At 44.1% G+C, this 25521-nt stretch overlaps 1 protein-coding gene across 1 annotated transcript in view; it reads right to left on the bottom strand.

The window, feature by feature from the left end:
- LOC147678564 (extracellular calcium-sensing receptor-like) overlaps positions 1-25521 on the bottom strand; it is a 93648-nt gene that overhangs the window by 28591 nt on the left and 39536 nt on the right. The window contains exon 3 of the mRNA XM_086945694.1: positions 7860-8681. Coding sequence (XP_086801820.1) covers positions 7860-8681 — 822 coding nt within the window. The remainder of the gene's footprint in view (positions 1-7859; positions 8682-25521) is intronic.

Below are 25521 nucleotides of genomic sequence, written 5' to 3'. Positions count from 1 at the left end.
CGTCACTTTTCACTGCGCCCTCCTTGCGAGACCAACGATGCATCATATTTACAGTATTACGCATCATGGCGCAAGGAGTTACAGATACGTCAGTATTTCTGACATATCTGTATGGCGCAAAAGTGACGCATTGTTGGAGTGTGTCACAAAAGTGACGCAACTCCAGCAATGTGTCCTTTCACATGGGGCAAGCCCCATATGAAAGGGCCTGCGTCAGTATTACACCTGCTGTGAGGCAGGTGTAAGAAATTGACGCGTTTGTGTACTAGTAGTGGCGCAGTGAAATCTTATAGATTTCATTGCATCACTTCTATGACCCTATCTTGCGTCAGAACACCCCCCCCTGTATACATTATACTGGCGTAGGTATAATGTAGCGCAGGGGTTTACAAAGTGACGCATCTACCTAGATGCGTCACTTTGTAAATATGGTGCAACAAGGCACATTTTTTACGCTGCTGGTGCGTCACAAAAAGTGACGCACCGGCGGCGTAAAATTGACGCACAGCCCTATAAATGAGCCCTTAGTTTTCAGCAGGCATGGGGGATCATCATAAACAGATACATGCTATCTCCGCTGAATGTCCTGCAAGAGCTGCAGAAAACAATGAAAAGCACAGATTACAAAAAAAATAAGCAGAAGAGACAAAACAAACATCTTACACAGGTGGGATGACTAATATATTGTCATGCAGAAGTTCCAAAGTCTATCCCGTACCTTACACTGAGCACCTAAACATAGGAATTATTCTCAAACTCCAGTTTTAGGAGATACAAAGAGCTGAACTAACAAAGATATACAGAAGAGATGCCTAAACAGAAAAATAGCTTGTGGCCTGGGAAAAAAATGCAAGATCTACCTCCCTTTACCTATTGACTACCTGCTCACACATGCTCCGTGTTTGGCAGATCACTCCATGTGCATTGATATACTATATGGAATGCCCCCTTACATCACAGCACCCTCCAGCCCACGGTCCATCTCCTGTACAATCCCTTCTTCGCCTCATATCTCAAGGTAGGACAATTCTATCTGTGCTCCCAAACCTCTGCCATTTCCCTAGATCTTGCTGTCACTCCTAGAGGTTTGTTTGTTATGGGAAAAGGTGCACATCATACTGTGCATGCCAAGGCCGGCCCATTGTCATTCTGCACATGACAATGCATAGGCTGGCTATGTGTGCATGGTCAGATTGACTGTGCACCCAACCACAAGGCTGCAGCATCCCTTTGGATTGTGCACCAGCGGCCAAGCCAGTCCAAGCAGGGAGCCCAGTTTATCCACAGACATAAATAAATCACTTCACCATGTGGCCTGGCCTTAGCCCCATCAGTTAAATGTGAATTATCTGTCTTTCCTACTTGAATCCAGCCCCTTCCTTGGGCCTTGCAGCATGTAACTCTTGCAGGGTGGACTACTGTCCATTATCACTTTGCAGGACGCTTTGCACACTCAGAGATATTGTAAGATGTGTGTTGGGTATGGGAGACTAGTAGTCACAGAACACATTTCTTGTTGTTTCATGACCTTACCACCCGATCTAAATCAGTGTACTTTAAAAGACATATTTTACATCCCAAACCTTTATCACATCTGGAAGTAAGCTTTCAGCGCTCTCTATTACCACCCTTGGATAGACAAGTTTCTAAAAGGAATAACTCTTAAACAAATACAATGAAATAGCCAGCTCTGAAACAGCAATTACAAACCACTGTATCCACACCTGATGCTTCCAGTCAATCACCTATTGCTCCTGACCCAAAGAAAAGGTCTCACAATGTACTTTAGCTTTCCCCTCGTACAGAATATTATTAGGGTACATTTGAGGAAAAGGTAGCTAGGAGATGTCAGAAGATGCAGAAAAGGTTTGAGCCTGCTGAAGGTTTTTTAAGCAGAGAAACAACCATTGCTTGAATGTATGATGAGGTTAGCAAGATATTGCACAGGGAGTTCAGGGCAGGAACTGTGATCTCTAAATTTACACTCAGGACATGGGCAGGAAAAGGTCCCACTGGGAGTAATATTTAACAGAAAGGTAAAGATGGGTAATGGAGTACACAGAAAGCAGGCTGAAATTTAGCAAACACATTGAGGATGATTCACGATGAAAACCCTTTGTGAAGGATGACACAAGCATCTCAAAACAAAGACAATGTTTTTACATGTTTTAACAGGAAAATAAAGAGATAGGAAACTGCAAACTTTGGCAGAAGACTCAATGGGTATAGTAGTGTTCAATGGTTAAACGAAATATTTACCTGTTCTCCAGAATTTTACTCTTTTTGCTGATTCTGCCCAATTAAATCTACCTCTCCCCTCTATGCTCTACTTATCACAGCATTTCTTGCACATACTATTGCCTACTCTTGCTTGTTCAGCCCCCTCTTATATCCACATTACCCCTGCATTGTCTTCTTTTCAGTTAGCTCTCCCCAAACACCTTGCCTTCTCGCTTTGATTCTGCCCTCAATTCTCTACTCCTTTCTTCTCATCTCACCCAGCCTCTCACCTTCTCTTGCCACAACTTTTTACAGGTTCTTCCCCCTTTGCATCAATCTCTCCCTTTTACCCAGCATCCTCTTGCTGGTTCTACCCTGCCTACATCCACAACACCTGTCCATATGCTGCTCTTTACCACTCTTCTCCCCCTAGCCTCTTCCTTATTTCAGATATCCTCTATGTTTACATTCATTTCTCCTGTTCAAGAATCACACTCTCCAAACGCGTTTTACCTTTTTGCATGGATTCTGCCCTTTGTAACATAACTCTCTTTTGAAATACTATTATAGGTGGAAAAGCCACTGAAACCTCAAGCCTGTTGCTCGGGTATGTTCAGCTCAAGATCCCTCGGGAACCTCACGCCCACAATTAGCCAAGCTTTCACAGGAGGCGAGGTGCCCTCGTGGCTACAACTCCCCACCATGCATCAAGGGCAGCCAGGGTTGAATCAAGGTCTTGGCTCAGCATCCTGTGAATCCAGATAAATCTTCATGCTGGAAATAAATGACTGCAGTCTGTGTCTGTTTTGAAGCATTTTTATGTCCATGGCTAAAGTTTGTGCTATGCCAAACTGCCAAAAAAACAATGTGGACCCTGCCTGTTACCCAGACTTTAGTCTCATGCACCAAGAATTAAAGATGAAGCTTTAAGCTGTAATGCAATAAAGACATACCCATGTAGTGTCCGAATTACACAGTGAGAAACTGGAAAATCTAGGATCAATTCCAGCTTCCCTGCTTGACCAAATTGTGTGATCCAATGCAAATGCTTTATTTCAGCAAAACCACATTTTGTTTACTATCACACATCAGACCACATTCCAATATGTGTAGCTAGGGTGTGTGCTGTAGAACACTGCCTGAGTTTGATGTAATAGACTATATTTGGCTGCATGATTAATAAGAATGTAGCCCGCTTATTGAGTGCACAGGAACCCTGACATGCCTCTTATCCAGGGCCACTGGATTTATTTAAATTTGCGGTCACTGCATCTTCCACATCATTATGGATTTGCTGCATTAGCCATCTGCTACATAATCTGTAGCAAACAAATGTTGTTCTAGCTCAAACGGACCAAACGTTGCCACAGTGGAAACCCCTTCACAAAGGTTAACTGATCACCTTGCTGAGCTTCTTGCTGTATTTGGGCCGCAAAGGCCCCCCAAAGGAAACACTGCATGCCTTTCCAGGGCGGAGTCTCCACCATGGAAAAGCATTACACCGCCACCATCGTAATATGGATGGCGGTGCCTGCAAGGCACCGCCACCATATTGCAGGCCTTTTTCGCCCGGGAGGCAATCGTGACGATTGCCTATCGGCGGAAAAGCAGTGATAGGTCTTTCCGTCCACCGCGGTACCCCCGCCATGCTAATGTGGAGGGGGGTAATAGGCCATCCAGAGGGGAAGGGCAATAGCGATTTGCCCGCCATTTTAATAGACCCCTAAATGTTAATAAATGAATAATTATAATTAAAATGTTATAAATTAGGTGTGTGTTGTAATTCTAGGGGGATAACGTGGGAAGATATTTAAGAAATAATTCATCAACAATTAATTATTTTATTCATTACTTAATATTTTAATTGTGTTATAATATTGTAATTACATTTATATTTTAAATGTTGGCTGCAACGTTTGTGGGAGTATATTGTGGTAAGTTAAATAATCAATTAATGACATTTTTTATTTGAGATTCATAAAAATGTATAATTATGTACATTGTTTAATTGTTTTTTAAATGAAAATTATATATATATATATATATATATATATATATATATATATATATATATATATATATATATATATATATATTTATAGTAATAGTTTTTATTTGTGTTCAATTAATACATACAAGCCACCTCCCCAGGGCTTTAAATAAGACGGAGGGGAGCCGTGCAGCCCGCCACCTGGAGCCCTAGATGGCTGTGGAGACCTCCACCCCACAGGGCAGGCTCCAGCTACCTACCCCCGGGATATTACAGTTTGCTATGGCAGGGCGGGAGCATGGTTGTCATTGCAAAACCTGCTCTCACTTCCATTAAGCAAAGCAGGGTGCTTTTGGACAAGGGGAGCTGCATGTCAGAAGCTCCCCTTGTCCAAAAGCAATACTCCCGTAGGAGGTGGGGAGGCCGCTGGGACCGCGGAGGCATTGGGACTCCCCCCCGTGGTCCCCAACATAAAACCAGGCCCTGGGGGATGGGGTCACTGGGGCCAACAGTGGCCCAGGGAAGGGCTCCACGCGGGCCCCTCCCATATAGATAATTTTTTTCTTTTTTTTTAAACGAGGCCAGGCACCGGGGATGGGATCCCCAGGGCCAAAAGTGGTCCCGATTAAATAATACAAATAAAAATAGAAAACAAGGCCATGCCCAGGGGCATGGGGTCCCCGGAGCTGAAATTGGCCAATGGACAGGGGCCACACAGCCCCTTTCCCGTTTGTTTTGTATTAAAACATTTTTTTTTTAAAAGGCTCATACCCTGGGGGATGGGGTCCCCAGGGCCCAAAAATGACTAAGAGAAGGGGGGACACACAGCCCCCTTCTAAAAAAATAAATAAAAGAGAAGCTGGCATCTCCCCAGAGTCCCCACCCCAACTCTGTACCACTCGGCAAACGCGCCTCCTGCTGTGTTTTGGGTTGGGGGATGAAGTCCCCTAGAATCTTAAGGGTTCATAGGGGCCAACTAGCCTACCAGATACTTCCAGTAAGCCCCACACAGTGGGATTGCTGAGAGGCGGTCCAAGGCCGCGCCCCTTTTTAAACCACTCTGCAAACGCACCTTTTGGAGCACTGCTGGTGGTGCGATGAGGTCCTCTTGTGTCCTGAGGACCTCAGGACTGAAGTGGACTCCATCCCTCGAGCAGCAGTGGACTATGAGGCGCGTTTGCAGAGTGGTATAAAAAGGGGGCATGGCCTCGGACCCCTCTCAGCAATCCAACTGTGTGGGGCTTACTAGAGATAACAAGAGTGCTAGTTGGCACCCAGGGACCCTCAGGAGACATGGGGACTTCATCCCCCAACCAAGAGCGTATCAGGAGGCGTGTTTGCAGAGTGGTGGAAAAAGGGGGCGTGGCCTGTGTCCACGTCTCAGCAATCCCACTATCTGGGGCTTACTGGAGGTGTCAGGTAGGCTAGTCGGCCCCTAACGATGCCCAGCAGCAAAGGTGACTCTAATCACCATCCAAGAGCGCTCTGGGGAGTGCGTTTGCAGAGTGGTGGGCAAAGGGGGCATGGCCTGCTTTGAAAACTTACCAACGCTGCTGTGTGGGGCTTACTGGATGTACGCTGGTCCCCATGGTTGTCCTTGGGGGCCATCTACCCCTCCTATTACCTCCAGTAAGTCCCACACAGTGGTATTGCTAAGAGGTCTTCGGAGGTCATGCCCCACTTTCCCCGCCACTCTGCAAACTTGCCTCCTGCACACTACAGGCTGGGGGATGAAGTCCACTTTATTCCTGAGGGACTGTGGGGGGCCAAGAAGCCCTCCTGGTACCTCCTGTAAGTCCTACGCAGCGGACCTCCCGAGCACTGGTCGGAGACCCAGCCCCCTTTCAGCCCCTTTCAACCCTCCCACTAAACAAACACAATCTCAGCTGATATACTGTAAGTAACCTCCCCCCATTAGCATTGAACTGCTTGGAGAGTTCCTTCTCCTCTATAAATAGGGCAAATTCCCCTATACTCCTTAACACCAGCTGCCAGTGATGCCAGTTCTCCCTAATGCCTGAACCTCCTGGCATCACACATGCAAGTTACACAGCACCAGGTAGGGGTGTTAAGGCTCTGTTGGGTAGATCATTGTCATTTAAACCATTGCAACAATCCAGCCGGGGCGGAGCCTAGTATCGCCTTGTTATACCAAGGCCTAGCAGCAGGGCTCTTAAATGGGATCAGAGGACCTTAAACAATGGCACATTTCTGATTTCTGTCCCAAATTAAGGCTGCAGGGACTAACCAAAGGACAGACAGCTTTAGGCCTCTGCATAGTCACTGATGAGGTGGCTTTCAGTTAACACTGTGTTTTCTTTTTGCTGCTATCTTTCTTGAATTTGAAAGACAGACTGTTTTAGCTCTCCAATCATCGCTTCACTCATTTAAGAGCAGTGGAGAGGTTTTAAAGTGGCATCTTTTGAGTTGTCTGAGAAGGCAAACTATTTTCTACATACAACAAATAAATTGAATGGTCTTTAGATGAGGCAGTTTCAATAAGAGATTCTGGGAATGTTCAATACATGTAATGGACATTAGGTGTAGGTGAATATTTATGGTGAAAATGGACATAAGCGTAGAGTGCAAAAAATTTTTGTTGGTGTCAGTTATCACAAAACTCAGTTGTGCTCATTTGATCACCCTCAGAAGCATGACAACTGAAGTAGGCCCAGCAGAAATTTAGTCATGAATTCTATGCATCAAATGCTCATCTCAACAGTGGATGCATTACCCATTGAGCAATTTTAAAATACCTGTATCTTGGACATCTAGATTACACCTGGATTTCTGCAGCAAATGACCAATTGGAGAGTCTTCTTGAAATTAAATCTGTGACCCTGAACTATGTTACTGGTATTTCAAAGTGAGGCATGCTAAATAGATACAGACCATTGTTCTATATTAGCAGCGGTCCACCTAGGCCACAATTTAGCTATTACATTGTTTAGTGAGTTAACATATATACTGTGTAAATCTGTGGACAATGGAAATATTTCAGGTTCACTAGGGTTATGAGAGAGACCGAGAGAGAGCTGGGCAGATGTAGGTGATGGAAAGAGAAGGTATGGGGTGGTGGGCGAGAATACTACATAGTAACAGTGCTGAGCGAGGGATCCATGGCTACTGAATCAGTCCTCCAGTATTCACATTCCGCACCAGTCGGAAGCTAGTGACAGAGAGTATGCTGATTGAATGGAGGTGTGATTGACAAGCCCTCCGTGACAGACCAAATTATCTATCCAGTCTAACAAAATTAAATACAAAGTCCAAATCGGGCAAGTGACGTGCAGAGGACACTATTTAAAACTTTGTGAGCAAAAAGGTGTGATTCGCAGATGTGAGCCTGTTTTTTGTTTCTGCCCAGGTGTTTATTTGATCCTAATACAGCCCTGGCTGTCTTTTGTTGTCCAGTTATGGGAAATGGGTACATTTTCATTGCTTGTATTTGGGCCCATGTTCCCGTTGCAAGACCACGCTATTTGGTGGTGCAAAGGGTACAAGGACTATGGTCATTGTGGAAAATGTCCAAAGGGTCTGTCAGTGATTGCCAATATGTGCATGCACTTTTAGGTTACAGCTGCTTGCCCCTTTCAAAGTATCTTTCATTTGGTTGCTATTTGGAATAATCGGCAGCAAAGTAACTTACCTGCCATGGACGGAACGCTAAGATATTTGCACAGGTGCCTTGAAGGAAAGGCCCGCCACCTTCCAAGCAGTTCCTTAGATCCTGAAGAGCCAGAGCTGTGGCATAAACTGCTTTGTAGATAGTGTAAGTAAGTCTAAAATCAAGGATGCTGTTGAGGGGAAGGCTGTCCAGTCTCTCAGCCCCAGTGCAGTTCTTGATGTTGTTGTCCCTGGTCAGGAGATTTTCCCTGTCCAACCACTGACAACTAAAGGCTTCTTCCCAGAACCTTCCCACAAACGTATCCCCAGGAGTTGCTGAAGGGTGGATGCTGGTGAAATACTCTTGAAAGCCCAACATCTCTCCACTGTGGATTGCAAACCCAATGGTGCCTGATAGGATGCCAGAATATTTCTCAAAAGGGGCAAGAACAGAAGTTGACCAGGCTTCGCTGGCAATCCAGATCTTCCCGGTAATATTCTGCCTTATCATCTCATTCAAGACAGGAATCAGGTAAGCAATAGATGAAAAGATCACAATGGCATTGGCGTTTGAGTTTTTGATAACCGGTGCAATATGAAAAGCATTCTTGTCTGCTCGGCTTATGAGGATGTTCTCGTTGAAGGCCACACAAGCCCCAGCCGTGATTAGCTCTTGCTGTACTTTTTGACTGCCCAGTTGTCCATATTCATCATCAGAGGCCAGAATTCCAACCCATGTCCATCCAAAGTGTATTACCAACTGGGCCAGCCCAAGAGATTGGAAGTCATCACTGGGAATAGTGCGGAAAAAGGAAGGAAACTGGATACGATCGCTCAAGAGTGGGCTTGATGAAGCATAACTGATCTTTTGCAAAATAAAAACAGACACTTATTACCATATGGCAATTTCAATTAAAAGTAATTTCAAATGGTGAGCTGCATACGATATTCTCCAAAGAGATTTTCTTATCTTTGGTTTTCTGTTGGCTTTTTATACTCAGGGGCAGATTTACAAGCCCCCTGCACCACCAGTAAGTCACTTTTTGTGACGTACTGGGGGCATATGTTACTGCTGGATATTTACAAAGACAGGAAGTCACCCTGCTTGGATTTTTCTGTCCTTGTAAATATGGCCCCTTTACATGCAGCACTTTGTGTGAAAGGGGCGTTCCGTGGGTTTTGCTGTGGGTGTTCCCACCCAACACCCATGGAACAAGACACATTTCCAGATTTACGAGGAATCATAAATCTGGAAATGTGTCTGAATGCTACGCATCCCCAGATCCCCAGGGGAGGGGTAGGGAGGTGCAACGAGGAGAAATGTTTTCATTTCTCCTCATTTTTTCCTCTTTCACTGCATGCTGCATTCAACAGCATGCATGCATGCTCATGACCAGCTCAGCTCATCATGAAGCACTGCGCTCCTGTGCTCATGACGAGCTGAGCTCGTCACAGGTGCATTGGCTCCCGTGGAACGTTCAGCACAGGAGGGGAATTCTCCCCTCACCTATGCGTTCCACGGGCCATGACGAGCTGAGCTCATCATGAGCATGGGAGGGGTTAAGACACCAAAACTTGCTAGCCTCTTCCGATGCTTGCTTCTTAGAGTGCCAACCATTTTGAATGAGAGACACAAGTTCAGAAAGAACAGAATCAGCAGATAACTCTTTACGCCACTGATGTTCATCAATGATACCATCCCCAACAACACAAACTTGGATATCATTATCATCGCGACTTGCGCCTTGTACATAATTTTCAACTTTTATCACAAGTCTAGAAAGTGTATGAGCTATACCATTCTGAATGTCAGGAATGTATATTATGTCAAAGTCATACTCTTGAAGAGCTGTGAACCCTCTGCTTTTTCTGCTAGACACCATGTCTATCCCTTTCTTTTTGAAGATTTCACAGAGAGGCTTGTGATCAGTCTTTCTCATAAATTTGGGACCCCACAAAAACTTTTTTAGTTTCTTTACAGCCCAGAATACCGCCAAGGCCTCCCTTTCAATAACAGAATAGCGAGATTCAGCATCTCTGAGACAGCAAGAGAAAACATAATAGTTTGCATTCCCCCTTCACCTTCCTCCTGAAGAACAGCTCCCAAACCTTTGACACTGGCATCAATAGTGATAAAGAAAGTCTTCAAGGGATCAAAACTTGTGAGATTAGGAGCACTACTGAGTTTTTCTTTTAAAACTTAAACTCAAAACTACACTCTTGAGACCACTTGAAATCCACCAGGAGTGGGCCTAATTGGCGGAGTACTACCACGCGGAATTCCACAAAGTTGGTCAAAAACTCTGTGAATTCCAATTCCGTAACTTTGCTCTGTTGGACTCCCAATTAAGAAAAAAGAAACTTCATATACTTTGTTAAAGTCACAAGCATTTCTGTCTTTACCTGCTAAAATGCATGAGGTCATTTCACAAAAGTGAAAATGAAAATTTAGCAAGCAGGGAGAGAAGTGATGATTTTGGGATCCTCCCTAACCTATGGAGAGAACCAAGCAGATGCCTTGAAAACAAAGAGCACATCTTGCTGAAAAATTCAGTGGTGGTCCCATCCTCTTAGGACCACCTTATAATTTAAATCTTTTGCATTTGACTCGTGAGGGACACCTAGCAACGACTAGTTGAACTGCAGCTCTTTGTAGAATTATTTTGATATTGGATACTATAATATTCACTGCCCACTGCTAATCTTGTCCCATAATGCTTTGCAGGGCCTTTTGTTGGAATTGTATTTTTGCCCATAACTGGGCTTGGGGTGATCCTAAGAGGATGGAACAACCACTGAATCTTTCAGCATGATATGCTCTTTGTGTTCAAGGCATCTGCTTGGTCCTCCCACCAGATTAGCGGGGACCCAAACATCATCACCTCTCTCAGTGCCTGATATTTTTTATTTCCAAAATTCACTTTTTTGAATTGGTTATATGTTTTTTAGCATGTAAAGATGCTTTATCATTTGTGGGTTTAGTTTAGTAGCTGACTCCGCTACATAGAGGAACAGAGTTTTTGCCTGAATTCCCTGATCTTAATGGAATGTGTAGTTAACAAATCTCCACAAACTTTGGCAGCAGGGCGGAGTTAATTGCCCAGGCCTAAAATCCACCCCTCTCCTCAAGATATACCTCATGCACTACTTTTCTCAGGAAAGTTCTCAATTAATTTATTATAATACATAATCATTCCAAAGAACTTCATGAGTTCCTTCCTAGATGTAGGAGCAGACATTCGAGTGATGGTGTCTACAAGATTGGCCTTAGGAGCAATACCCTCACCTGAGACAGTTTGTCCTAAATAGTTAATGGAGGATATTCCAAACGGATACTTTTCAGCTTTAATTGTGAGGTTTGCTTCGCTCAATCTACCCAAAATGCTAAACAGACGATCCTCATGTTCTCCATAATCATTCCCAAATACTCGGATATCGTCTTTGTAGATACACACACCCTTGCAATCTTTAAGGATTTTTTCCATTACACGCTGAAAAACAGACGCCGCCGACACCGGGTCAAACAGCAACCTTACAAACCTGAATGTCCCAAAGGGTGTTATAAATGCTGTATAGTCCCTTGAGGCTTCAGCAACGCAATTTGGTGGTAAGCTGAAGCTAAGTCAATGGTGCTGAAAACTTTAGCTGCTCTTAAAAATACTAACAGCTCTGAAAAATTAGGCAGAGGATAATGATCCACCAACATGCAATTATTGAGTTGCTTCAAGTCTACACATAGACGGAGAGACCCATTGGCCTTGTGGGCTTCAACCACCGGAGCCAACCAATCCTTCCCTTGAACTTCCTCAATAATTTCACCCTGCTTAAGTTTGTCCAATTCATTTCTCATTTCATCCCTCACTGACAAGGGAACATTTCTCACCTTGCAACTAGATGATGGAGAGTTAGGATGGAGGTGTATATTAAGCTTAAATCCCTTGGTGCACCCAAGCTCATCTCTAAGAACAGTAGGAAAACTTTGGAGCATATTACCAAGGGCCTTATCGATGCTTTAGCGGCACTTTTTGCCGCTAAAGAGACAGTTTTCTTTATCGCCCTATCAGCAAGCCGTCGCTAACAGGCGTTAGCGACAGTTTTTTGGCGATAGCGGACAGTTTTCCTGTCGCCTAACATGTCAGCGATAATTATCGCTAATGACATGCAAGGTAGGCGTTCCCAACTAAAAGCGACTGAAAACAGTAACTAACACAACTTCCCCCTGTTAGCAACGCAGGTAAAGCGATGAAAGAAGTCACGCTAAGCGCGATTATCACTAGAATTTAACACCTGCTAAAAACATGACTTAACTGTTTCTTCAATGGGAGGTGGATTGTCAGGCTATGTCCATCATGGCGTTAATGCATGAATATCGCTGAATTTCCTGCGATATTCCCGCATTTATTCACTACCGCTGGATATTTTATTGCATTGGAGATGCACTGTGCTAATAGCATGCTATCTCCGCGATAATATCCAGAGATAGGCGGAAATAAAAAAAACACGCTAAGCGCGTTTTGCGATAATTATCACAAGTTGTTGCTAATATCCCCCTTGGTTTGATCTTCCTTACAATATCAAGATCAGGTTTTTCGCAAATTGTGTTAACACATTGCTTCAGTTTGATGGGACAACTGCTACCTGGATCCACCATAACGCCTAAATCTCCTTGATGGAACCAGAATATTATGCTGTTCCCTTTTTCTGACACATACATTTTGCCAGAGACGTACCTGTCTTTGTACTCAATGAGCCCATTGACGTAACCACACAGTGGAATGGGTTCCCCACCATATGCCAAGGGGCGTATATCAGGCTTCAGAAGAGAAATTTTGTGAGACAACTTGTTTTGATAGAAAACTCTTGAAACAATGGTGATCTTAGCCCCAGAGTCAAACAAAACTTGGGTGAATTTGTCTTCCACCATGATGTCATCCACTGGGTAAGACTTACGTTTTACCCCAGAATCTACCTGAACAACTATTTGACCATAGGCAAAGTCCTCCTCCAAGATTTCAGCCTCCAAAATTTTAAAAAAGGAATCTTGGTTTTACAAACCACAGAATTGTTTTTTTTTTTTTGCATTTGGAACAAATTACATTTAATACAGGCTATTTTTGTAATTAGCTAAATGTCCTAACTTGTCACATTTGTATAATACAGGTTTCTTTTTAGTCTTGGAGACAACATCAGGTTTAGACATGGTTTTCAATTCATCTTTAACCACTTGAACAGTAGTTTGCTTTTCTAGTTTATCCTTCATAATGGTGTTAACACACTTGATGGAATGTTCCACCCTTTTTGCCACTTGGATTACGTCCTCCAATGAGGGTTCGTCTCTCAACAACAGCTCTTCACGAATCTTGTCAATATTGCACCCAAACATGAATTGGTCCCTAATTCTCTCATCCAGCAATCCTGCAAACTTGCAAGATGAATTGAGCTTTCTGATTTGAGTGATGTATGCCTCAACCCTTTCACCTTTGTTTTGTGACCTTTTGGCAAATTGATACCTATCCAATATAGTGCTAACTTTAGGCAAGTAGTGTTCATTCAGTTTTTTCATACATATCTCAAACTTTTTCAAAACCATGCCCTCTGCGTCACTGAGTTCAGGGAGATGATCAAAGACATCTTGCCCTTCCGATCCCAAACAGTGAAGAAGAAGAGAAGATGTGTGCTCAGCGCTGAGACTAACCCCACAAACATTCGCATAGTGCTCATATACTCTTTTTCATTTCTGCCACTTAATTGGTGGTTCCCCATGAGAAAAAAACTGGGGGTCTGTAACGTTCTGCATGGTCACTGTTAAAGCTAAATGGTGAAATGCTCGAAGAAATATCAAAAGTAAAACACTTATTGAAGAGACTGTGCAAATAGTAACACTTAAAGTCTGTGTGAATAATAATACTTTAAAACATGTGTGACTGTGACACACAGAACTGATGAGGATACTAAAATCAGAATTAAATGTGTGTGTGTGTGTGTGTGTCACAGAAGTGGCACACTATGCAAAGTGACCTATAAGAAAAACAGCACAGTTTAAACAGTGTGTTATACACACTAACAATGCACAGATGCAAGAAGAAAGAGTATTCAAACAATTAATCCAGAACTGTGTGCGTGTCACAGAAGTTTACATAAACAAAATAGAATCCACTCTAGTGGTGGTAGTGGTCCCTACAATGGTGAGGAGCACACTGAGTTGTGTAAAATACCCCTTACACACCAACAGGCCCCTTGGTGTCATACTTCATCATTGGGGTCTTCGCACCCCTCTACGGGATGCGGCGTGCTATGACTTACGACTACGTAGGAGCACTTGAAGTGAACTATGTGTTGGTGGGTGTGTATTTTTTTTAAGTGTGAGTGGTGAAGTGGTGAGAGGTGAAGGTTAAAAAATACCTGGCTCGTAGGGTAAAAATACATTTTATTAAGCCCTTGGCTGGTATCGTTAAAAGGGTGCAGGGTGAGGTTGTTACTGTGTTTTAAGGTACATCAACCTCAGAAAGTGCGTCAACATGACATGTTTCGGAGTAGGGAAACTCCTTATTCAGGACAAGGGAGTGCACAAACCTTAGGTGTAATGTTCCTAATTATGTTTATATTCCAAAAGTCTGTTGCGCCCAGTTGGCGATAGAGCAGCATGCTTCGATGGGCTGTCATCCCCTCAACGCGGCTCCGACAGCCCATCGAAGCATGCTGTAACCGTAGCCACGTTGAGCCGGAAGACAACCCCCAATACCACGCAGTGGCTCATGAGGCCACCCTGCCTTGATATATAAGTCTTGTTCTAGTATCGCCAACTGGGCGCAACAGACTTTTGGAATATAAACATAATTAGGAACATTACACCTAATTTGTTGTATCAAATACCTTAACATCTACACTGCATGTGAGTACGGTGAGGAGGTTTGTGCACTCCCTCGTCCAGAAGAAGGAGTTTCCACACTCCGAAACATGTCATGTCGACGCACTTTCTGAGGTTGATGTACCTTAAAACACAGTAACAACCTCACCCTGCACCCTTTTAACGATACCAGCAGAGGGCTTAATAAAATTTATTTTTACCCTACGAGACAGGTATTTTTTAACCTTCATCTCTCACCACTTCACCACTCACACTTAAACCCCCCCCACAAACACCAACACATAGTTCACTTCAAGTGCTCCTACGTAGTCGTAAGTCGTAGCACGCCGCATCCCGTAGAGGGGTGCGAAGACCCCAATGATGAATCATGACACCAAGGGGCCTGTTGGTGTGTGAGGGGTATTTTACACAAGACAATGTGCTCCCCACCCACCATTGTAAGGACCACTACTGATGGAGCAAGGATTTGCACGTGAAGCGCCTTGCCCCGTGCAAGAACCTCGCCAAATGTATAATATTACTAAAATCATTGTTGTCGTTTATTACACGTTTTCCCAAACACGCGGGTGTCCCCGGATGCTTGCCTGTATGTCTTTTTCATATTAACGAAGCTTGCACTAAGAAAAATGGCTGCTTCGCTGAAATTCAGTCTGCGCATGCGTCGGTCATACCCATGTGATGTGACGCACTCGCATTCTGGAGGGAGTTCTGTGCACATGCGCACTGTTGCTAAAATGGCCGCTTGACTCTCACCACGCTCTCCGCTTATTGCTGCTGCTTTAGCCTATCTATCTTTTCGCACTAAACCTTAATGCTATAGTCATTATAAAGTAAGGGTTGGATAAGATTTTTCATGGTATACAGTGTGATCATTCTGGATGTGATATTAATTTGTTTTCGCTTACTTTTCATGTACCGCGTCTTTGGGGGCTGGGAGTGCTTGAGCTACGCCATGTTTGAAGCTCCTCTGGGTTTTGCCATGTGACCTGGGAGAAACTCGACTGCGCAAAAGCTGAACCAAGCCAGCTGGCTCCTGAAGCAAAATGCGCCTGAGAACCCAGCACAAATTGTGGACAATCACCTTGAAATTAACAGACTTTGTTGCAACTGTCTTATGCGCTCATACTTTCTGTTGTATTCTATGGATGGGAACGTGAACCCGGGGGGCGGGTATGCAAACCTGAATATTAAATATGGGAAAGCTGAAGTTTAGGAGGTGGTAATGATCGCACCACCTCTCCTGACCAATCAAAATATGGGAAACTGTCACTTGCAACATTAGTGGGTGGTCTGAGGGTCCCCAGAACTGTATAATTGCCCTAGTTTAGCTTATGGAAATTGTCCGACTTGTCCGAGTAGCAGACCTGTCACTGACCCTACGATCTCAATAGGTGCTCAATCTGAAAGTGCTGCGAAGCACTTTGTCCATACTTTCCACAAGCTCCTAAGGGGTGGAAATTCCTAAGTGCTGGCGAAGCACTTTGCTGGGAGATTCGAAAATCCAATCGGGGTTTCTGGCGGATTACTTGCAGAAAGGGGTAACGCAGGCGTTGCTGTCCGAAGCTGTGGGTGTTGGTCGTTCCCTGGGAGGCCCAGTCCTTTGACCCGAACCTGAGGGGTATCCTGTCCTGATCTGTCCGTGGGTTGTACCTGTTCGCATTCTGGTGTGCCTTTTCTGAGGGTCCTTGTCCCCGTCTTCCCAACTGACCCGTGGCCAGGGTTGGTCTCAATCTGAATTAGGTAAATATTGTTTGTGGGTTTGCGTATTCTCTGTATCTTGTCTCTCTCTCTCCCTCTCTCTGTTTCGTATAAACTATTAAAGCATTCTACCTGTGATATTGCTCTATTGCCGTTGAAACATCCAGTATATGTGTCTGATTTAGTTTGGTTCCTTCTCTCCCCCCCCCCCTCCTTTAGGAGTTCATTGATTTTGTCCTAAATAATAGCTTGTTCCCATTTTTCCCTTTCCTTTAGTGGATTGCAGTAAACTTAGTAAGAATAGTCTTAAGTGATAAGGATAAGTACATGTTTTAGGTCCCTCCACAACTCTTGTCTTAGTATAAAATTGCAGTGATTAGTTTTGTGCCAAACCCTACCTCTAGTCTCCCCATATATCTTAATGGTCGTGATTTTCTTCGTGCAAAGTTACCTATTGGTGTTGATATTAATGTTTGACATAGTGTTCTGCATATCGCTTATTGTCTTGGCATCTTCTTTTTGAATTTTCATATAAAGTGTTAAACTTCATCAGGTGTCTGTGGTCATTTTACAGAAAAGTGGATAAATTATATGGACGTAAAGAAATGTTTTAAGGTCCTGTCTACTATTTTCCCTTTTAGCTCCAGGTCCATCGTAAGTTTGTGCCTGTGGTAAGTCAGGTGCATGGTAAGCAGAGGTAATCCTGAACCATTTATTACTCATAGTAGCGTGCTAGGATCTCACCCGGTTCACGGGAATCACTGATTGAAATTGAAATGCACGCCAGGGCCCAGTGCGTGTGAGAAAATTTGGTGACCCGGGTGAACTGCGCGCTCTATCAGTAATTTTCTGGCAGCCAGAGGATGGTTTGGACTAGTTAGATTAGGTAGACAGGAAAAGTTAAGAAACAAACCGTGAAAATAAAATGTGCTGCTGATTTTCTACTATATTGTTTGAAATTTTTGGAATGTTTTAAAGATTTATATGTAAATGTATATGATTTTTACATTGCTGCTATAAATGTTGAATTAACCCAGAATTGTTTGTGAATGTTCAGTGTAGTCCGAATCCCCGGGGAAGTATTTTAGCTAACGGTGAGCAGAATCCGGTTAGCTGTTGAAGTCACTAGGGTCTGAATCATTAGTGCAGGGTTAAATGAATAACTGGAAGCACTAATTAGGATCTTTTGTTATATCTGAATAATTGATAGCTACGAGTCCGGTATTAAACTTTCATTGCGATATCACCTAGTAAGGGTCGCATACGGAAGGAGTAGTAGGGTCTCCGAGGCTTGTCTGGTAAGTAAATAGTTCACTGGTGAAATCCCGGCTCAGTACATATCCCTGACGACAGTGGATGAGTCGGAAGAATAACGGGTTCTATATTACTTGAGTGTGAGGTTAGGCAAAGAAGTCTACCCCGAGTGAATGAGAAGTAGACAGAAGTGGTTTACTTGCAGTAAAAGGAAGTTTTTCTATCTGTTTAGAACACTCAGACATAGTGGCAGACGTTGTGTGTTAGTAACTAAGTTTTGCATTTGCACTTTAGGAAGAGTTAAAAGTTTCCGTTACCTTGTAAAGGAGGGAGTCAGTCGGAGAGCTGCTCTGACGTCACTCCGTGCCGCGCTGGTATTGGTCAAGACAGCGGGCGTGTAGTGAAGCTGAATTTGTGAAGGAGGGGTGAGTGCCGCAGAGTGAGACTCTGTCTCGCGAAAAGGCCGCGCACCCATTTGCTAAGAATTTTTGTATTCTCTGACCTGATTGGGTAGTGCGAAGTAAAAGTCGCGCTAGCATTGGAAGCACCAAGGTAAACAAAATTAATCAAGCCGAGTTCGAAGAGAGTCCTGAAGATTATATGTGGTATCCAGATTTTATACCGAATCCAAAGTACCTAGGATTTTATAAGGATCAGCTTATGCGAGGTAGACCACACATGATGTACGGAATAAAGAGGAAATTGTCATTTTCTGACAAAATAAAGAATTTTTTCAAAGCCGACAAGCCCATTAGAACGAGGGAGGGTGTGCTCATTCCCCCGCCGAATACCCCTGCTTCTTTCATGATGTTTGATAAAGGGTATCACACTTGTGTCTGGTTAGAAAATTGGGCAAAATATACTGCAGATGACGGAGTTCTAGCATTCCCTGTTGAAGGTACTTTTAATGGTCGGATCCTGTTTAACCTAAGGACCCGTATGAATGACTTACACCCTAGACCTAGGTTGACTCAGTACGAAGCTCTGGAGGAATGGGAAATTGAGGCTGCAGAGCGAGATAAACCCAGGATGGATAAGGGAGTGAGTAAATGGTATCCTAAGCTTCCTACGCCAACTAAAGAGCAGAAAATGAAACAGTGGAGGCAGTCTATGATAACTGAAGGGCTGTTCCCTATGATGGGGGTGGCTGAGGAAAGGAAAGGAAAATGCAAAGAAAAAACCCATCACCTAGCTCCTATGGGGGACTTAGATGATGAACACTTGGAAGATTTGTTAATGAAAAATCCACCTCCCTATGATGCAGACTCAGAACCTGTGCCCTCTCGAAATCCCTTTGCAAAGTATCCCAGATGTAGGAGGGACAGTAGTACAGATGGAACAGGGACAGACAGTAAAAACAGTGAAAAGGACAGGTTTTGCAGACCCAAACCCACAGTCCCGAATTATCAGCCATTCGGAGAAGATCCTCCGCGACTGGTCACTCCGACCGCTCCGAATATTTATCCGTCCTTAGTACCCCAGGTATTGCATGACAAAAATACTGGAAAGGTATTAGGAGAAAAAGAGAGAGAGGTCCTGACTAAACAGCGAGATGAGTTAATTCGAACCATTACCCAAATGCAGCCCCATCCTGATTCCTTGACTATTCCAGTAACTATTGGCCCAGCTATTCCACTGTATAGAAATGACATGACCAGTCCCCAGCCTCCTGTTCTCCCCTCGATGCTGCCTACTTCTAGCATCCTGACCTCGAAGAAGGAGATATTCATAGATGAGGATCAAGAGAGTGAGTGTGAATCTGAAAGTTTGATGGATCTGCCCATAAGGGAATCAAGGGCCAGTGTAATAGGGACAAGAAGTCAGCCCAGACCTAAGGAGGTGGGAATTGAAAGTGCAACGGGAATTAGGAGTGCCACTTTAGTTTCCCCTAAAGAATTGGACAGATGGACAAAGGAGCTAGAGAAGGAGGCCACTCCCCAACCTAAAGCATTGGAAATATATAAATTGAGAATAGAAATAGAAGAAATGATGGCTGGAAACGTAGGAGTAGAGCGCCTAAGCTCGTATAACGAAGAAGAGTTGCTGTTTATCAGTAAAAACCTTACCCGGAGTGCTAGGTCACTCCATGAAAAGATAATGGATACAGCAGAAGAAATGGGAATAGATGTTAGTCGCTCCAAAATCCTTCAGAAACCTTACAGAGTGGATTTTTCAGACAAAGATTTAGAAAGCCTGAATGTAATGGGAAAACAGGTCCAGGTAAAAGAATTGTTAAAACTCCTGCAGAAGTGGGGCGAAGTGGGGAAATGGAGAACCCGGTGGGCAAAGAAAAAGGAAAACAGCAGGGCTGGGTCAGTGACTTCAGAATTCGTATTAAAGGAAGTAACACCAACAGAAAAATTGTGCCCCATGAGGGAGGTCCCGGGAGGAAAATATGTCCATGTCCCTTGGTCCCGACAGGATATTGTGTCATTTACAAATGACTTCCCGAAATTACGGGAGAAGCCAGTTGACTGGTACAGGCAGGTAGAACGCTTCATAAAAGTTCAGAAATGTCTGCTGAAAGACCTGGATGGGTTTTTCGACATTGTGGTCCCTGTAGATCTATGGACCGAATGTAAAATAGAAATTGATTGGCCTAATGATGAATATCCCAGAGATGAGAAAACCGGAGCTCCCTCACCTGACGTAATGAGGAAATATGACCAGGTCATACAGTACCTTAAGAAAAAGGTTCCCGCAAAGGAAACAGATTGGACCCGAATAGATAGAACCACCCAAGAACGTGATGAAACTGTTCACTCCTATTATGAAAGGCTACTGCAAGTGTTTAAAACATACAGCGGTATCGACAATGTGGACCTGAAAGACATGACACATTTCAGTTACAGATTTGTGCTAGGATTAAGGCCTGAAATTTCCCAATGGATTAGAGACAATAAAATCAGTTGGCAGGGAGAACCAATAGATGCTGTCCTGAAATATGCAAAATATTGCGAAGATGAAATCGAAAACAAAAGGAAGGCCCTCAAGGAGAAGGTAATGTGGGCCCAGGTGAAATTAGCCGAACAGCAAGAAAAGCAGTTAAGTAAATTGACTTCTGATAATAATGCTCAGAATGCCACTGCTGGGGGAGGAGGGAAGCCCCGCACTAAAATGAGTAGAGAAGAAGCCATGAAGAAATTCCCGTGCCATGGGTGCGGCCAGATAGGGCATTGGAGAGACGAGTGTCCACACCTGCAGGCCGGTAATGCCCCTGTAAATGGTTTAAATCCACAGGTGCAGAAAGAGGGGACGAGAAAGAACCAGCAACAGGTAAAATTACCCCCAGTACCTCGCGCTCCTAGACAGAATTTTAAGAATAAGGGTCAGCAGAATGAAAGGGCGGAAGTATGGGAAGTCGAGAATGAAAGAAACGCAGTCATTCCACAGTATTTGTTAAATGATACCTTCCTTTGTGAAGATCAAGATTGACGGGGCCTGAGAGGGGAGGATGAGGAGTGTGTACTTGGCGCCTCCTTACCGGTAGACCAGACTGGACCATACATTGAAGGAAAGGTTGAAGGAAAAGATGTCACCTTTCTGTTGGACACTGGTGCTACCAGATCTACTGTAAGAACAGTGGATGTTCCTAACCTACCCCTCTCGGGAGAAGCAATCCAAGTAGTGGGAGTCTCAAATCAAATAATAAGTACTCCAGTAACCGAACCAATGGAAATTTCTATAGGAAATTTCAAGGAAATGCACAGATTTGTGGTCTGTGATTCCAGTCCCGTAAACCTGCTAGGACGTGATTTGTTGTGCAAGATGCGTTGTACCATTTACTGCACACCAAATGGTGTCGAAATTCAGACCCCCGATGAAGATGGCCTATACAAACTGATGTTAGTTAGACAAGATGCTGATATTAAGACATTGACAATTGAAGATTTACCTGAAGAGCTCCAGTTAAGAGTAGTACCAGAAGTGTGGGATTTCACCGGAAAGGATGTAGGCCTGATGGCAAATGTGGACCCAGTTAAAATAGCAATAAAAACGAATGCTGTATACCCCAAAACCAGACAGTACAAAATGAGTGCAGAAGTGAAAGCAGGAGTGGCGACTGAAATTACCCGGCTGCTCGAAGCAGAAATAATAGAAGAAGTGATGAGCAGCCCCTGTAACTCGCCTATCATTGGGATCAAAAAGCCTAGTGGAAAGTACAGGGTAGTGCAGGATCTGCGCAAGGTAAACCAAATTGTTGTACCTTGCTGTCCTATTGTACCTAACCCTGCAGTAATTCTCTATCAGATTCCCTGGAATGCAGAATGGTTCACTGTCATTGATCTGTGCCACGCATTCTTTTCCATCCCATTACATCCAGAAAGCAAATTCCTTTTCAGTTTTGAATTCGACAGTCATATCTATGTTTGGAATCGTGTCCCCCAGGGGTACACTGAAAGTCCATCGATTTTCAACCAGATACTGAAAAAGTGCCTTGAATCCCTAGTGCTGCCAAGAGAGTCTGTTCTGGTGCAGTACATAGATGACCTGTTAGTGGCATCTAGAACCCAAACTGACTGTGTCACTGACACCATTGCCTTGCTGAATCACCTAGGAAAGGGAGGACATAAAGTGTCGCCTGACAAATTGCAGTTTTGTAAGAACTCAGTGAAGTATCTGGGGCACCAGATAGAAAAAGGAATCAGGAAAGTAACTACTGAAAGAATCAAAATAATTAGAGCAATGGAACTGCCCAAAACTCAGAAAGAAGTGAGAATGTTTCTAGGAGTTGTGGGTTACTGTAGACAATGGATTGTAGGATTTGCTGCACTGGCCAGGCCCCTGATAAACATGACCAAGAAAGGAGTAGAAGACCCCGTCAGCTGGGACAGTGAAAGCATGAATGCTTGGGTAACATTGAGAAATTGCCTATGTACCGCTCCTGCATTAGGTATGCCGGACTACTCTAAATCTTTTGAACTATTCTGTGACACCAGAGAAAATTGTGCTCTTTCAGTTCTGACTCAGGAGCACGGATTAGTTAGACGCCCAGTGGCCTATTTTTCGGGCACCCTAGATCCGGTGGCTGCTGGATTGCCGGGGTGTCTGAAGGCAGTTGCTGCTACTTGTGTCAGTCTGGAACAGAGTGAGAACATTGTCATGGGACATCACGTCGCTGTATATGTTCCTCATTCTGTTGTAATCCTGCTAACTAGAACTAAGACCCAGTACCTCACACCTAGTCGGCTGACTAAGTATGAAAGAATCTTGATTGGTGCTGAAAACGTCACCATTTCCCGGTGCAATGTCCTAAACCCAGCGACACTGTTACCTGTCCCCCTGGATGTAGAATCAGAAGAAGAAGGGGACCATAATTGCGTTGATCTGACTGAGTTCAGTACAAAGCCCCGTCCAGACATTCGTGAAATAGCATTACTTGATGGGGATGAGACAATGTTCGTGGATGGCTCGTGTTTAAGACATGAGAATGGGGGCCTGAGTGCTGCCTATGCTGTGGTTACATTAACGAAGACCATAGAGGCATCATACCTAAGCGAGGTGAAATCTGCACAAGTGGCAGAGCTCATCGCGTTATCCAGAGCCTGTAAGAGGGGTAAGAACAAAAGAATAACTGTGTACACCGACAGCCAGTATTGTTACGGGGTTGTTCATGACTTCGGCCAGTTGTGGTTGCAAAGAGAATTCATGACTTCCTCCGGCACCCCTATCAGAAATGGAAAAGTGGTGCATAACTTACTGGAAGCTATCCAATTGCCCAAAGAATTGGCTGTGGTCAAGTGTGCGGCTCACAGATCAGGAAATGATGATGTGACCGCCGGTAATAGATACGCTGACCAAATGGCACAGTTTTGTGCCCGACATCAAATGTCTCTCCAAATTGCATTGTGGAGTGGAAACAGCTGCCAACTTATGTTGTTTGAGAATGTGTCAACATGGGAAGAACTAAAGGAGTTGCAACAGGCAACAGACAGGCAAGAAAAAGGCAGGTGGGCAGCAAATGAATGCAAGTTGAGAGAGGATGGTGTGGTGGTAAATCCGGCTGGGGTGCCTGTACTGCCTGATAGATTGGTAGACCCCATGGTCAGAATGATACATGAACCAACACATATGGGAAGAGACGCTATGTGTCGGGTGTTTGAACAGGTGTTCTGTAACTCAAAGTTCAGGAACCAGGCGGAAAGGTTTTGCCAGAGGTGCCTAGTGTGTCAGCAATTTAATGCAGGAAAGAAGACTGTAGTAAAACAGAGTACAATTGGGAAGGCAGTAGGACCCTTTGTAAGAATGCAGGCAGACTTTGTAACCATGCCAAATTGCAAAGGATATAGATATATCCTAGTCATAGTTTGTCTGTTCTCCAGGTGGGTGGAGGCTTACCCAGCAAAGAAAATTGATGCCCTAACTACAGCTAAGCTATTGCTCAGGGAGTTGATACCTAGGTATGGAATCCCAGAGACTATCGAAACGGACCAAGGTGGGCATTTTGCCAATGATGTGCTAGAAGAACTCTGTAAAGCATTCAAAATGAAGAAAAGACTACATTGTGCCTACCATCCAGAGGCTTCTGGAGTAGTGGAACAAATAAACGGCACCCTGAAGTCCAGGTTGGGAAAAATGTGTGATTCCACAAAAATGAACTGGATAGAGGCTTTACCCCTTGTGCTGATGAGTTTGAGAAGTATCCCGAACCGAAAGACTGGCCTGAGTCCCCATGAAGTGTTGATGGGGAGAGTGATGCGGCAGGCATGGGTACCCGGACACAAACTGCTAAGCATTTCTGATGATATGGTGCTAGAATACTGCAAGCAGCTGGGTGACCAAGTGCGTTCTCTCTCTCAGCAGATTGGAGAGACAGAAGACGAGTGGCCAAAGACTCCAGCACACAACTTGCAACCAGGAGATTGGGTGGCGTTAAAGAAACACACCCGGAGCAGTTGCCTGAAACCCAGGTGGGGAAAGCCACGACAAGTGATCCTCGTCACTACCACTGCTGTAAAGTGTGCTGGTGTACCGAAGTGGATCCACGCCAGCCACACGAAGCGGGTAGCTGGAGAAGACGCGACTATAGCTGAAGGCAGCTCAGCTGATGAGGCTTCCGAAGAGGAGAGTCCGGAACTAGCTGACATCGAGCTGCCGAGCACAAGTCAAGGCGTTGAATGGTATCCCGCCGACGACCCGGTTCATGATCCAATACGAACCCGGAAATATTCCTACTTAGACAGTGAGTGGGATAGTCCAGGTGAGTTAGAAATAGACGAAGCAGATCAGGTCCACGAGAATCACATCACACCTGATCAGGAAGTAGGCCAAGTAGGGTCAGATCAAGGCATCGAGACTCCTCCTGGAACTCCGGAGTCTGGAAAGGGACAGATAGTAATTAGAGCTGACGTTCATGCAGAAGAAAGCGAAGGGATCGAAGAGCATGAACAGGAACAGATAGAACTAGATCAAAGTGCTCAGACAGAAGAAGAATAATTTTATTGCTCAGTTAATTAAAACCATTGCAATCAGCATATTTACATGTGAATGAACTTAAAATAAAACTTTTGTCTAGTAAAATATGACTATCAAACATTTCAGTTAGATTAATTTTAAAAATGTTCTAAGAGCTTACTTGAGCAAAAAAAAAAAAAAATATATATATGTTGGAAAACGATTAGGCTTTCGGTTATCTAAATACTAAGTCATTTTGTGAGCTGGAAGAGAATAAAGAATAAAGAATAAAAGGCAAGCTCGCAGACTCCCTGCAGCCTTTACAGATTCTTTGGGGTTCGTAATCCATCCGTGGTAATTGTGGCTTGAGTTTGTGGTAGCGGCTTGATGGGACGGTAGTCGGAGTTAGATGTTGTGTGGATTAGTGTCTTCCGGGCTCTCCCTTCTGTCATTCTGCTTCTTACCAGCTTTTTCCAGGAATTTTACCAGA

Source organism: Lissotriton vulgaris, chromosome 12, assembly GCF_964263255.1.
Source record: "Lissotriton vulgaris chromosome 12, aLisVul1.2, whole genome shotgun sequence".
Taxonomy (NCBI): Eukaryota; Metazoa; Chordata; class Amphibia; order Caudata; family Salamandridae; genus Lissotriton; species Lissotriton vulgaris.
This window is presented reverse-complemented; position numbering and strand designations above follow the sequence as displayed.